This window comes from Ceratosolen solmsi, unplaced genomic scaffold (assembly GCF_000503995.2).
Source record: "Ceratosolen solmsi marchali unplaced genomic scaffold, CerSol_1.0 scaffold1, whole genome shotgun sequence".
Taxonomy (NCBI): Eukaryota; Metazoa; Arthropoda; class Insecta; order Hymenoptera; family Agaonidae; genus Ceratosolen; species Ceratosolen solmsi.
In genome coordinates this window covers 2159749-2175438 of record NW_011948415.1, presented here as the reverse complement: position 1 = coordinate 2175438, position 15690 = coordinate 2159749, and the positions used below count along the sequence as shown (strand labels likewise).

General features: G+C 31.7%; 2 protein-coding genes across 2 annotated transcripts; one reads left to right on the top strand and one right to left on the bottom strand.

Annotated features, from left to right (window-relative positions):
• The first annotated feature begins 3535 nt into the window (after positions 1–3535).
• On the top strand, positions 3536–5829 carry LOC105369052 (sperm flagellar protein 1). Its single transcript, XM_011508293.1, is given in 3 exon segments — positions 3536–3742; positions 5250–5537; positions 5603–5829. Coding segments are annotated over 3 exon segments (630 nt in total). The 5' UTR covers positions 3536–3627.
• A 122-nt stretch (positions 5830–5951) lies between these two features.
• On the bottom strand, positions 5952–6754 carry LSm3 (U6 snRNA-associated Sm-like protein LSm3). Its single transcript, XM_011507588.1, has 3 exons — positions 6499–6754; positions 6314–6421; positions 5952–6251 (listed from the first exon to the last, which is right to left on the bottom strand). The coding sequence occupies exons 1-3, from the start codon at positions 6517–6519 to the stop codon at positions 6069–6071; spliced, it is 312 nt and encodes a 103-aa protein (XP_011505890.1). The 5' UTR covers positions 6520–6754; the 3' UTR covers positions 5952–6068.
• Between the last annotated feature and the right edge of the window lie 8936 nt (positions 6755–15690).

Genomic DNA, 15690 nt, shown 5'->3' with positions numbered 1-15690 from the left:
ACCCAAAGATAAGTTCTATTGCTTTATTCATACTACATCGATGTGAAACCGTTACGTTTAGGAATTTGTACATAAGATATTTAATAATTCAACTTATCTATATATTAATAAAGCAGAAGGTTTCATCTTATATCACATTACGAAGAATTTTTTTTTTTTTTTTTTTTTTTTTTTTTTTTTTTTAATACGGATGCTGATAAATGGATTGCTGAAATGCCATATATCATTTTCCATATTGTGAAATTGAATAGTGGTATTAAAAAAATGTATGCAGATAAGTAAATCGAGAACGGTTTAACTTTAATTGACCTCTTGAAATCAATTTACTTCGATAAAAAAAATTACAAAATAAGTATAAAATACTTTTATCATTAGATTTTTATGATTTATATGTTAATTACATAGGTGTCCATTATTTTTAATATTTCACAATCCGTATTATCATCATCGATATATTGATAAACATAAGATTATTATATTTCAATATTCTTAATAATCTCAAAGAATATATTATTTCATAAAATAATATATTCGCTCGACAAAATTTAGCTATATGAGTGATAAAATGAATAATTATTTCTGTAACAAAAATGGAAATTTCAATTTCCTTAACAGAAGCGTCCAAGCGAAACTTACGAATTATTTGTTTGATAAATAATGCTTGTTATTTTAATATGACAATTTATTTTGTAACTGCGTCAGTTAACAATAATATCTCCAAAAATACATATAGTACTTAGTATATTTTCATTGATTGGATAAAAATGGAAAATAGGTTTGTATACGTGTTCTTATAAAGAAGCAAAGTTTTCTCCCCCACCCCCCAACTCTTCCGACTCGCCATCCACTCCACCGCCACAGCGTCGTCGCCTCCTTAACTCTGCCGCTCTCATTATTGTTATTGTAAATGTAGGTTATGGCTTTTCGACCCTTTCTTGTAATGCATGTACAACATGCGCATGCGTGATAGCTTTCGAATGCTAAAAGTACGATAATATATAAATCATCAGGATTACAAGGAGCATTGGCCATTTGGAATGTCAAAGATGAGGATCCTTAAATATTGAATCTTTAACTTTTCTGAGACAGTTGAAATCAATAGTTGCTACTTTATTACGTGATATGTATTATAAATTTAGTACAATAGAGTGGATAATTTTTACTTTCTATTATCACACGGAATATCAGAAACGTTTGTAGAATTGTGCAAGTGTATAAGTTCGTAAATAAATAAAAAATGATATGCAAATATTATGAATTTTGATAAATTTAAATAAGCTTTAAATCCCATTAAGAATAAATTAATGAGATTTGATAGCTAATAATAATAATAATTTTACGAATGCTCTTAATAATTAATTCCTTGATCAATTAATATATGAAAGTCATTTAATGTCCAATCATAATTATTATAATTACTAATTTAATTGAAATTTTAATTTATTATAATTTATAATACAATTTCATTTAACTTTTTAAGTGTAACGGCAATATGCTCTTAAATATCTACTAGTAAATAAATTATGAAGTTTTTTTCATTACAAATTTCGATATTTATTTAAAGTATTGAATACATGTTTCGTAATATTTACATATAAACGCATTTGTATGCACAATATAGTTTTAATATTCTACACCACTTAATGTCTGACTAAACTCAGTACGCCTCTACGTGTAACAAATCATGACTGTCATTTCCTAAATTTAAAATTTTTCGTTAAAGAAGTTGTTTCTTCCCGAAAAATCGATCGATTTCATTGTTATTTAATAATATTTTAAAAATTAAAAAAAAATCTTACCTAAAATATTAAAATATTAAAAATTAAAATCAGTCATTACTACATTATAAATTTTATACAATGAAATGTTATGAAAAAAAAGGTATTTCAAATTTTTTACAAAACATTACGTTTAATATTGCATATTCTAAACAATATATAATGCAAAAAGTTACTATCGAAATCACGTATATATTATGCGTACGAGCATAATTCCAGTATTAAAGAACACAAACCTAGTTCTTATTATCTAACTATGAAATAAATTTTGACACGGTATATAGATATAATAATATATTATATTAAATATTATATTACGAAGATATAAATTTATATATAAAATATATAAAATAAAATTTGTGTAAAAATTTGTATAAAATAAAATTTAATTAAAAATTCAAATTCACTTTTTCTGAAATATTTGTATAAGATCATCGACTAGAATTAATTTTCACATTAAATAGGTTTATTTACTGGAATCATTGTTTATAATACTACATTCAGTAAAAAATCATATTTAATATTACCCAATATTTCAGAAAATGTGAATTTTAATTTTTAATGTAACTTCTATTATTTTAGTAATATTCTACTACAAAATAATATTTTCATAATTACAATAGAAAAAGTAATCATAAGGTACATCTGACGGCTATACGATAGATGCATTTTTACGAACTTCTTGAAATGATATCAGACGATCCATCTGAACTAGATAAAAGTGAAATTGCTCGTAAAATTCTAATATTTATTTGATTTTAATAAAATATTATAAAAAGAGTTTTAGTCATGTTAATATTTACATATATGAATTTGATATTAAATTTTTATATTTCTTCTAATTATTTTATAATACTAGAAAATTAAAAATAGGAGATTAATGCTATATTTTCGTTATGTATAATTGTTAAAGTAAAATTTTTAATGTAATTTTGGATTAACAATTTTTTTAACATAATTGATCGAATGCAATAATATATAATATAATTGATAGAAAGTTTAGATAATAATACAATGTATCATATGATTTTTAATATATTTTGATTTACGTATTATTTATATATTAAATAATGAATGATTAATGGATGTAAGGAAAAATAAATGCAGTTTTATTCTTTGCAAAATAATATTTCGGAATAATCATGCAAACGTCAAATTTTTTATTAAAATTAATTATTAACCGATTCACATTATTAAATAAATATTTATGATAATTATTTTCAAAATATTAAATTCTATGCATATGTAAATAATATTTAAAAACTCTAGTGCTAATTTTTACATAAATTAATAAATTTTATAATTTCTTTAAACAGTTGATTATACTGTAAATTTGTCATTTTGCAAATATCCTTTACGTAAATTGTTAATTAGTTATATATATATATATATATATATATATATATATTGTTTGTTGAATCATTAAAATTATTTATTTTTTATTAAAAAGTAATATTATATTTTATAAATTCGAAGAAAGACTCGATCGTTTTTATAATTTTTTAATTTTAAATTCTATTAATAAATATAACAATAAATAGGTAGAATTATTTCGTAGGTTGTATCATATTATATCGCTCAATTAAAATTCGTAAATTTTTCTAAAGCTAGATACGTCGTGAATATACACTAATTTATTCAACTAATATTCACTTTTTTTTAATAAACAAGTGTGAATTTATGCAAAGGAGAATTATAGTATCAATATAGTATTAATGCCTTTTTTTTTGTATTTATATCTAGCATTATCACTCAAATTTAATAAAGTTTCAAGATTAAACAATAAGTAGAATTTGTAAATGTATAGTGATAATGTAGTAATTTGCACATGTTTATACATTGATGTTTGATGAATGTTACCACAAAAATGGAAGGTGAATACGTGCGTGACATTTACACGTGGCTTGATAAAATTCCATTCTCCAGACCAAAACGAAATGTAGCTAGAGATTTTTCAGATGGAGGTAGTTTTCATTTTTATTGTCAATGAGTTTGGTATGATAAAAATTTACTTTCAGTCAATGTACATTAGTATTCTTAAATTGTTAAATATTTTATAATGATTCAATTATAATTTAAATATAATCATCATTTTTGCTACATGAATTAATCGAACATGAAAAATAGAACCATTGCTTGATAATTCATTTGAAGTAGTATGAGTCATAAGTTATTTATATTTGATTGACGAAAATGTCAGTCTCTTTTAATGGGCAATACAAAACGAACAAACATTTTCATATTACCATTACTATGATTTTGCAATAGATGAAATTCTCCAGACTAAACATCAAAGAAAACTTATTTTCTGCAGTCTGAAAATAATACGTAATACTTCGTCGTATCTAATTCGCAATAATTAATGAAATATCAACGGAAACGTTTTAAATTTATATAAATTCGCAATTTCACAAGTGTTTTATAAACATCTATTTCAAATATCGCTGTAATTAAAAGAAAAAACAACAAGAAAACAAATATAAATATTTACGTGTACATAGGTTTATTGATAGAAGATGTATTATGAATACTTGAATATACTAATACGTAAATAAGTTTCTACAATAAATTGCAAAAATTTGTTAAAATATTTTTAATTATTATTTTTCAATATTATGAATGATTTTTTATTTCATGTACTATATTACATAGAATAAAATATTTAACAAACATTGTCAATCTTTTTAAACTTTTAAATATAAATTTTAAACTTTTAATGATAAATATATTTTCATTAAAAATATTGTCTATTAACCTAAATTATGATAATAGAAAAACATTCTATTGATTTCTGTATGCGTGTTATATACGTGACATAATACAACACAAGTTTTTTTTACTAATCGATTAATATTTTTGATATTTCACAATTTTAATTATATATTTATCAAAAACTTTATTGAATTTCAAAATGAATTTTATAAATTTAATTTGGTCTTTAAATTTTTCTACTTATTTTATTGAATATATTGAAAAAAACTTGCAAATCATTTGTAAGATTTTTTTTTTTGGATTATTTTCAATCACATTTTTCTGTCATGTAATTAATATCATGTAATTTAACTACAAAAAAAGATTATTTTATTTATACTATCATAAGACCTAACTCATAATTTAAAATTAACATTTTTTAAATTAAGTATTATGAAACAAAAATTTTGTTTTCTTGGAGCATTGTCATCGATTATTTAAGTTTGTCTAAGTTCAATTTTCAATCTTATAATAAAAATGATTAAATCAATTAAAATTTATAGTAATTATTATTACGAGATGGAAATATAACATTATTACAACCAAAATATTACTTATGTAGAACAAATGAATTCGAAGCAGACTTATAAACAATGCTAAATTTATTAAAAATATTCGTTTTAATTAACATTGTCCTATTATTTCTATATGTAATTTTAAAATTTAAGAGATTTATGATAGATAATACAATTGACATCTTCCTGTTTCATTGATTTTTAGTATTGATGGCGGAATTGCTAAAAAGATACTATCCGCGATATGTCGAGATTCAGAATTATATTCCAGGTTGCAGTACAGCGAAGAAACTCGACAATTGGAATACATTAAATCGTAAGGTACTTTCCAAAATAGATATTAAACTTAATAAGGATGTAATGAATCGATTGGCTCAATCACAACCTGGAGAAATTGAAAAACTTTTACTTGAAGTGCATTCTAAAATTATAAAAGATTGCAATAAAGACCGGAACTGTTTACTTAAAGGATATAAAGAGTCAAGTTTAGAGGGTAAGATATGGAATAAATTTAAATACAAAAATATTAAATTATTTATTTTTCAATTATAAACGTAGAATCAATAAAAAGTGCCACAAGTCCCGAGGAATTACTAAATCAAACTATACCACGTAAGGTATTTATGAAATTGAAAAAAGAACTCGATGAGAAGACGCAAGCCATTCACATACTTATAAAAAAAGTTGAGCACTTGGAGAGTATGCTTAGATTTAAAGAACAAAGAATCGAAGACTTGACAACTCAGATCGAGTCACATAATTAAATATCTAGAAGCTTATACTGAAAGGGCATTATTAAATATAACTGAAAGTCGGAAGAGTATTAAGTAAAGAAAGACCATTGTATTTTATTATTTACAATTAACATAGTGATGAATGTATATAAAAGAAACAATAAAAATTATTAAATTATTCTCATATTATTAATTCTTATGTAAAATAATCATAGGCATGATAAAAAAAATTTTCAGAGGAAGAAATCATACATCATAACGTTACTTCAACAGCAACTCGCAATCAAATACTATATCGCTGCCCTCATACTCGGAGGTGAAACAAGTATAACGCCATCCCCTCTTACAAAGAGCATGGGTATGTTTCTTTTGGTCGTACGGTAGACTTCCTCGTAAGTCTCTTCATCGATTTCTATAGTAGTAACCGTTTCTTCAACTTCACCAAGCACCATATTCAAGTGTTGATCGTAAGCCTAAAAGCGATGTTTGTTTTAAAGTTACATTAAACGAAAGCTAAATGCGTATATCAATTTACATGTAATCGTCCACGAAGCTCTCGTTCATTTCGCATTTTAACATAAATTCGCTCATCCAAGCTCAATCTAATTAAATCAAGCGGCTCTTTCACATTTATCGCCGGCACCTGCTTAAGGTTAGGTCATTGTAAACACTTATATAAAATCCATATAAATTTTGTCGTTAAATAAAATGATAACGTACCTGTTCCACATCGTCCGTCATTTTAAATTCTTACAATATTATAAAGTTAAGTTGACGCAAGATTATTAAGATCGTCAAAATTATCGCTATTATTATCCAACAAGCTTCAATGAAGTTTACTCTCCAAACATAAATTACAATTTCCTAGTTAGACGAGTCGTGATTAGGATAAAGATGGCACCACATGGCAAGAAAAATCGACTGCCACTTGTCGTCTTAAAATTATTGTTACGCCTATTATATTAAATAATAATAATAGGCAGGACAATTACAGTGATAAAAGGCAACTGTTGCAGCGAACAGCGTGCGATGAGAATGAATTCTCGTAATTAGCCAACAGCCATGATTAATCTTATCAAACTTTCTAATCAAATGTCTCTTTTTCATAATGCATGGCAAGCTCTACGACACCTACAAAGCGCAGCGCGTACACACGGCTAACAACAATAATAATAATAATAGCAATAAAGATAGCAGCAATGGCTCGGTTGCAATGGCAGATATTGCGAATGACCGTAATCGGCAAGAGCGTGGCGCTGGCGAATCCTCGCGGCTCCGGGGGCACCCGGACGGAGCACGAGGGCCTGCAGTTTCTTCTCTTACCGACGTCACCGAGCTCGGCGAGTGGTGCCCTACTCGACGCCCGTGTCGTTCTTGCTAACCTCATTGCTCCGTCAGCCAAGTGCTCGAGAGGCCGTGGAGAGAGAGAGAGAGAGAGAGAGAGAGAGAGAGAGAGACAGAGAGTGAGCGATAGACGGGAGTGCGGCAAATCCATCGCGACTGCTCCCTCTCGGTGTGCCTGCAGTTTATCCGTGGGCGTGTGCGCGCACGAGAGTCGTGTCGTCGCACGTAGCGCAGCGGGACGTCGGTCTATCGCTCCTCGACTCCGGGCCGACGAGCGGCCCGAAGCGCCATTTTAACTGCGCGGTGTGTGTTGTTGTGCGCCAACAGCGAGATCTCCTCGGTACCGTCTACGTCGTCGTCCTCTACACCGTTCTCGCCGACCGCTCTTGGGGTCGGGGGGAGGAGGGAGCCTTCGCCACCAGATTAACGGACCGAGGAGGCGTGCCGTCACGGCGGCCCGGCGCCTGAGCCTCCCTCGGGTGGACCCCGTCGACGCCTGCCGGGACTGCCATCGTGGACGAGGGGCTAGTGGGAGCTACCCGGGGTGGCCCGCAGACCTGACAAGCGACCTCGGCCTTCTCGTCAACGTAATGCCAACGCTGCTGCTGGCGTCTGCCGCGCCGGCCAAAATGGTGAGTTTGATTATTCGAATGCAGCGACAGTTTTACCCGAGGCCACGACGACACGAATCATCATTTTCACCTCCCTGTGGAACCTCCTCCGAGCGAGCTAGAGACAACTTCTGCAAGGAGCTCCTCACCTCTCCTTACCTCACCTCTTATAATCGCCTATCTTTCTCTCTCTCTCTCTCTCTCCGCTCCGTTACCAGCTCTTTCCTCACTCGCTATTCTCTCTCTCTCTCTCTGTCTCTCTCTCTCTCTCTCTCTCTCTCTCTCTCTCTCTCTCTCTCTCTCTCTCTTTCTGGCTTACTCGCTCTTTCGGTCGGTGGGGTTTTCAGCGACCCTATTCGCGGCCTAAATCTCTCTTTCTCTCTCCCCCCCTCTCCCTCTCCCTCCCCTCTCCCTCTCCCTCCCTCACTCCCACCCCCACCCTCTTTCGTTCCTTCTTTTTCTATCTCCTTTCTCTTCGTTTTACCCTTCCCCCTCTCAATCACTCTCTTTCCCATTCGCACACACTATCTCAATCTATCTATCTATTTATCTATCTCTGACTATCTATCTATCTCTTCTTCTCAGTCTTTCCCTCTCGCCCTTATACGCGCGTACGCATACGCTCGCGCGGGCGCTCGCACATGTACACATGCATACACGCGCGCATTATCTTGTTGTCTCGTACGTACTCGCGGGGATCCTTTGAAGAGGGCAGGGCCGTAGCACTCGCGGCTCGATTCTCCTCAGTCGAAGAGAATAGTGTACGTAATACGTACTCGTGCGTACAATAACGAGACGGCGACGATGCCCCCCCCCCCCAACCATACCCGCCGGCTACCCGGGGGGGGGGGTGTTTATTGGCACTTGGTAATGATGATCGCGGGGAGAGCCCGCTCGAGCAACTTGAGTGCTGTACTTCTTAAAATCTATCGTCCGCTCTCAGCTTTAAGGAATATTTGCTTCGCGAGCTTTGTCACCTGACTACATGAGATTGGCACTATTGTTTTCGTTTGCTTTTACTTTATTACGTTTCACCACTTACAGAATAAGACGCTCAGATTCAATCAATTTCCGTGCCTTTGTGCGTGCGCGCGCCCGCCCGTTCTCTCTCTCTCTCTCTCTCTCTCTCTCTGTAGGTAAGCAATAAAAGTTTATTGTAGCTGAAAAACTTAATAAATTCTTCGAAGCCTAATTATCGTCGATCGTAAGCATTAACGTTAATGTAGGAGTAATTTGTAATTTGCTCTGTCTACAATATGGAATAGGTAGCTCGACGCAGGTTTGAATTATGTGATTAACTTGAAATATTCGATACATCATTCGTTTGTTAAAGAGCGAAATTGTCATTTTCGTGGATAAGTAGTTTGGTCATTTGTTTTCATTATCATTCTCTTCGTAAAGTGTCATGATGACGTGCGTGCGCGCGTCATCGCATTCGAAAAATCGCGATAAGCAGGCAGTGCAATTTTCGCGTTTGATAATTAGCTTGAAAATACATTACGAACTTACAACCACATCGAGTCTACAATTATATTTAACATTTCAAAAACATCTTCAGTACAGAAAATTAAATTGGGCTTAGAACTGAAGAAGTTCTTGAAAGATATTGTTGAACGAATTTTTTCCAGCACATTGTGCAATGTTTTATAGCGCCATATGCGTTAATATTGTAATTTAATCATTTTCCCGCTGAGATTTAACTGCTGCGAATAATTGCTGTAATTTCCTTATGCATTCATCCGCTGAAATTAAGTTTTATCTATTTGTTACAACAACTACCTGAAACGAGCGGCACTCGCTCGGTTCTCCTTATTCACTTTGTCTATAAAATACGCTCAGTTAAAAAAAAGAAAAAGAAAAAGAAAAATAAATATATAACAAAATACGTAAAAACATAGGCACGTGTAAGCATATGCGTGAGCGTGTTACGAGTCTCTTTGCAACCCTCCTGGACGTTTTTGTTTACTCTTAATATTTCGGTACGAAAAGGTACGGCGCTCGTACTCCTTTATAACTCACTCACTCACTCACTCACTACTTTATAACGACCGACACTTTCTCGGTTCCACAAAACGAAGGGTGGAAATGTGCAGGATCATCGTGAATAACTGTACGTACATAAATTGTCATAGTTATTCTCTAGTGGAAATGTATAGATGGATGCTTTTGTGGGCATGAAATTGGGTAAGAAAATCCACGTCAAGCCAAATGAAAGTTGACTTTGCAAAGTTAAAATGCAGCACAATGTAAACTAAATCGACCTCGATACATATGTACAATCGACGTTTGTGAGATAAGTAACAGACAATTCGCTAGACAAACCTCGTTTAAAAACGAAATTTCATTGTGTACGGCAATGCTCGATAATATGACATTACATACATACGCTATCGGCCTCTTAATGTAGCTTCTGTGTGTGGGAGCGTATCGGTGTAGACGCAATTTCTCTATAACCGTTGGTTAAAAAACTTCAGTAATTCCATTATAAATAATAAAAAATAAATCAATAATAAATGCAATGAGTATAAAACGTTTTTGATTGCTCTTGAAAAAAATTTCGAATAATGATTTCGAATTTCATATGTGCTTGTGTGATGCTTTTTAGGCTGAAAGTCTATAAATTGGAATATAGGATTTTAGAATTTATAATTAATTAATATATGTTTTTTATAACACTATTATCTTATTGAATGTTGTTATTATTATTATTATTATTATTATTATTATTATTATTATTATTATTATTATTATTATTATTATTTTGTTTCTCACTTTAAAGGTCTTTTCAAAAACATAAGACTGAATTTAAATGCGATAAAGTCAATTTTAATCTTAATTAACCCGATATTCTGTAGTGTTCAATAATTAATTAGACATTTAATTAATCAATTGCACTGTCAAGAAGCAATTTATATTAATATGAAAGTAACAAATTATCTGGATTTATTTTAAATTAAAGAATTATTTTAAAAAGAATTAAATATTGAAATTACCATTCTAAACGCATATTTATATATCCGTAAACTTTTCCGATAATTTAAATAATGAATACACAAATTTGTTCACTCAAGTAATAAAAGTCATTATTATTTATACCCTACTGTGGATACTTTTAAATTTATTATATCTGCTAATTATGTAAAAACATTAAAATAATTGAAAATTGACGAATTAATTTCAAATAATAATAATAACAATATTGAAGATTATTTTGAGTGTTTCAGTCTTCCAATGACTCTTGCAGTATTATTTCATAATTCACATATATGTCAGCATTACGTAGTGACAATCTTATTAATTCATCAAATAAATAAATTAATTAAATTAGTTATTATATTCAAAACTAATTTATTCCATTAGACAGTTGATAGTAAGAAAAGATTAATTGTTTAATAAAGTTCCTACTTATTTATGTTCAGATTCTAAAAACATTATTCAATATTTAAATGTAAATATGATTTATATTATTAAACAAAGAATATATACCGTTATAAAAATATTATTTTGATGCTATAAAAGCATACAGGAAAATGGCCTACCTATTTTGATGTTTATTTATATTTTTGCCTATTGTTAAAATAGAGAAGATAATATTAATGTCAGAGCTGTCAGAGCTAGAATTTTAATAAATCTTTTCCGTCTCAATCCATACTAATTTCAATAAATGGTGATAGTTGCATTTTTAAGATCTTAGGCGTCATCAAAGTGGATCATAAATGTGGATATTATTTTAGCATCATGTCTCAGTAGCTCGGAAATTTATTCCGTCGAGAGATCCACGTGATAAACAAATAAATTAACAAACGTAAAACATAAAAATTGTACACTAAAATATCAGTTTGTTCGTTAAAAAAAAATAATTTAAGCAATAAAGTTCTATCATTCACATTAATGCAGCTTTGTTCAAAGTTGATACTATCTAATAATGCATTGGATCCAAATTTAGAAAAGATGTCGGACGTATTTTTACTTAGTTGAAATCTCCAACTGGAAACCTAACCTCGATCTTGCATCACTGTCAAGAGGAAATTCTGTGTTGTCTATGCCGACAGAATCATATAATATACGACCGTTGTGCCCGTGAAAACGATATCATAACCTATCGCGAGGCCAACGATCTTCTGGAATTTGACCAGATATATTCAGCCCCGCCCAGAAATAGATGCACTCCTAGATTAATTATGCCATTCGCTTCTCGAATACTGTTTTAGATTATATCTTCGATTTTCTTAATCTTATATTGGCATTGAAATACATACTTCGCAAATCAGCGAATTAGAATTCAAATTGTAATGCAATTCTGTTTGAGATTAGCGTGAATTCTTGTGTACGCAAGCCCACGTACATTGATATACGCGCGGGCATCGGTATTTGAAATATTTGTACTTTGGAGAATTTAAGTGAAAAGTTAAATTTATTTATAATTTATGCATAATGTGTCTTATAGAGTTTACGTAGTGTACCCAGCGCTTATATGAGTGTGTGTGTATATATATATATATATATATATATATATATATATATATATATATATATATATATACACACACACTCATATAAGCGGTGTTTTTATTTATAAAATTTATAAATTTATACATAAGTATACAATTAAAATACTGTACAATAAAATGCAAATAAATAGTACATACAATGCATGCATCTGTATAGCTGTGTCACTACTCATGGATTTTAGGTCTTACCTCGTTTTTAAGTAAAATTCAGAAAGGTGAAACTTTCGAAATCTCCGAATTCTTTTCTATTCGTCAGTTGATTTCAATAAGTAATGACGATGATAGGATAATGCATTAGCTTTAAAAAAAAAAAAAAAAAAAAAAAAAATTCCATCACCCAAAGTAATCCACTTTATTATCAGAGAAAATTGTTAATTTTGATTGATGTATGAGATCCTGCTTTTCAAATATCTATGGCCTACTTGAATAAAAGTGAGATTATCTCAAGGGAGATTATGAACAAAGTAAGTTAACGATTGACGTGCCATTGTTCATATTTAAAATTTGTCTCGATGATAAGGCGTTGACTCTGCATAACTGCAAAAGATCAATGAGCTGACAATGTAGAGTGCGAAAAATATATTGCAAGGGAGGGAGAAGAGAAGAGGGGAAGGATTATTAAAAAGAAGAAAGGATTTTAATCCAAAGTTTTTTTTACATAATAATAAATTTTGTCTCGAAATAAATACGTATTTTTTCTTTTGATATTATTCGTTTTCTTTTCTCGAACAATCATTACTATTTTTTCTAAATTTAGATTTTTATATGTCGTATGCGAATGCCCTATCAGCTACTATAATCTCTTTTTTATTTATGTAATGCTTAAATGTTAGGCAATTTTAAGTCGATTGTGTTTACGTAATGTTACATTTTTATGAGCTCGTATTATTAATCACGGTGAGCAATGTTATTTTAAAGTGGAATCATATTTTAGAATTCTTGAGGTTAATGAAAAGAAGAATGAAGTGAAAAAAAAAACAGAGTAAGCTTTCAACATTTTTTAATAAATTTTGTAGTAAAATTCAATTGTTGTTTAGCCAAAAAGCATTCTTTTCCCCGCAGATAATTTTGAAGGAAATTTAACAATTATAATTTTTCATACAACTTAATTGTTATTATCCTCTCGACATTATATACCAACTTTTATTGATTGTTTCAGTGTTGTTAATAACACGTAATATTCTTTCTTCACTTACCTTCAATTGCAAACACGGCCAAACATTGATCTAATATCAAAGTGACATTTATTTTATGAATTTCAAGTCGTACTTCTTAAGTACCGATACGTAGAGCGAGTCGAGTCCTTAGTATTGAATAGTCGATTAAACAGTGATCAAAAATATGGTTTTACAAGGCGCGAGAGTTTGTTATTTCGATGTTTGCTCAAGTTTCAAAACGAAGGCAGTGAAAAACACGTGGTTGATGAGAAGGTGCCGAAAGAATCGCGTGGTCGAGCCTCAGTTCGGGCATTTAAAAGCGAAAAGAGAGTCGGGAAGCGGAGGGTCGCTTGACACGCATCCGGCATTCAGCGTTTTCTACTCTAAATTGGCAACTAATTTCCCCGGTCGAATCGAGGAGCAAGTAACGACGACACGAGGGGACGAGCGACGAAAAAGGTCCCTCTCGCCGTTAGTCCGGGGATTCGCTCTTTCATCGCCTTCGAATCCGCTATCGGCCGCGCAGCCAATCTCCGATTGTTTTCCCTTCCGGCCGAGGCTGCCATCGACTCCCGCACGCGAGATATTATATACACGGGGCGACGCCGTGTTTCCGTTCGGTTCCTATGCGTCATCGCGTTGGCGTAGCTATTGCGCATGCAGCGCCACAGATGCCGACTCCTTTTGTCGATGCGCTTTCGCTCTTTTGTATTACGTCGGCGCGCCAGTTGCCACGGATATTTCGGCGCGTTTAGATAAGCTTTAACGGCCAGCGATCCCGATTAGCCGTCCGCTACCAATACGCGTACACGTGTATGTAATACGAACACGGGGTTCGGCTAATGTACGCCAGCCAGCCTCTATAGGTAGACACGGCAGTAACGTTTCGTCGATTCCGCTCTATTTGGACTTTTATATGAGACTGTACATAAATTGGCAGCTATCGGGCTCGCTCTCGTGACCAATGCTTTAATGGCAACGCCGTACAATGTTGTGGCTCATTGAAAATGTATTGCCAGTATTTATTTTTATCTAATAAGTACGTTAATCGTTGGTGCTCTAACTGAAATTACGAGGATTTGTTGTTCTAATTGTTATAGAGAAGCAAGGTCGAGATTAATTGGGTATCATAATGTGCCCCCTCGCTGTCCAGCTTTGAAGAGCATTTAATTTACTGATAAAGCTACCATGAAAATATATGACTTAAAATAATAATGTTAAGTAAATTGCGTTAGTAGTCTTTTGCGCTGGTGTACTTTTGTACTTTCCACCGACATATTTCACCTTCAATTTCGTAATAGTTAATAATTATTGTCAGTATCAAGATTTCGCAACGGTAAAGACTTTTTAATACTTGCAAAAATATATTAACGGTACATTAAAAGTCACAATATCTTTGTGTTATGTATCCGTATCAGATACGTATCAGATCGATAAATTTCTATGACAATTTGCAATTCACACGAACAATTTATTTTCATTTAAACATTAAATTTTAATTTATCTTCACTTTAAAATTTTAACATTTTATTTTTAATTCTATTCTATTTTTTTTTTAGTTCCTTGTATTTACTTAATTTCCATTTCTAATTACGTATTGCCTATTTTATCTGCGGCTAACTTTTTATTTATAATTGTGTGAACAGCGATATTGTCGCTCACGAGATAATGAATATATTGGCACATGTGAAAATCGTTATCAACTACGTAGTTGCAGCAGTTGTTCGTTGAGTCGGTTATAAACGTAAGATAAAATATGGTTTCTGTCCAATTTTAATTCCCGCGGATGAATGGAGAAAGAAAATTAAAAATATTAAATTTTATACGTTAATTCTATAATTTGATTTTTGCAATATAGCTTGCTAAAATTTAAGGCGTGATTCGCATATTCGGATGAATTAATTTAAAGTCTTTTAAAAACTATGCGCATGGTTAAACTGAGAATGGATGAAAGAAACGATAGACGTCGGCGTAGAAATGTGCAGTGCAGCAGGATTGCACGGTCGAATGATCCGCTCATCCAGGAAATTGACTCTTTTGCACACCGAGATGCATATCACCGGATTCCATGGTGCTTTGCTGTTATTATACTGCCGATTATTGGCCATCCATTGTATCTTGGACTAGTAAGTCCGTAATTAAGCATAAAAATAGCGAAATCAATTTACCGCAATGCGGCTTTATATATATATATATTTTTTTTTTTTTGCTATAGCTTTTGGTTTTTATCCTGCATAATTTCTTCTTTAAATTCATCGCATAATCTTTAATTCTTCACAATTTTTTACA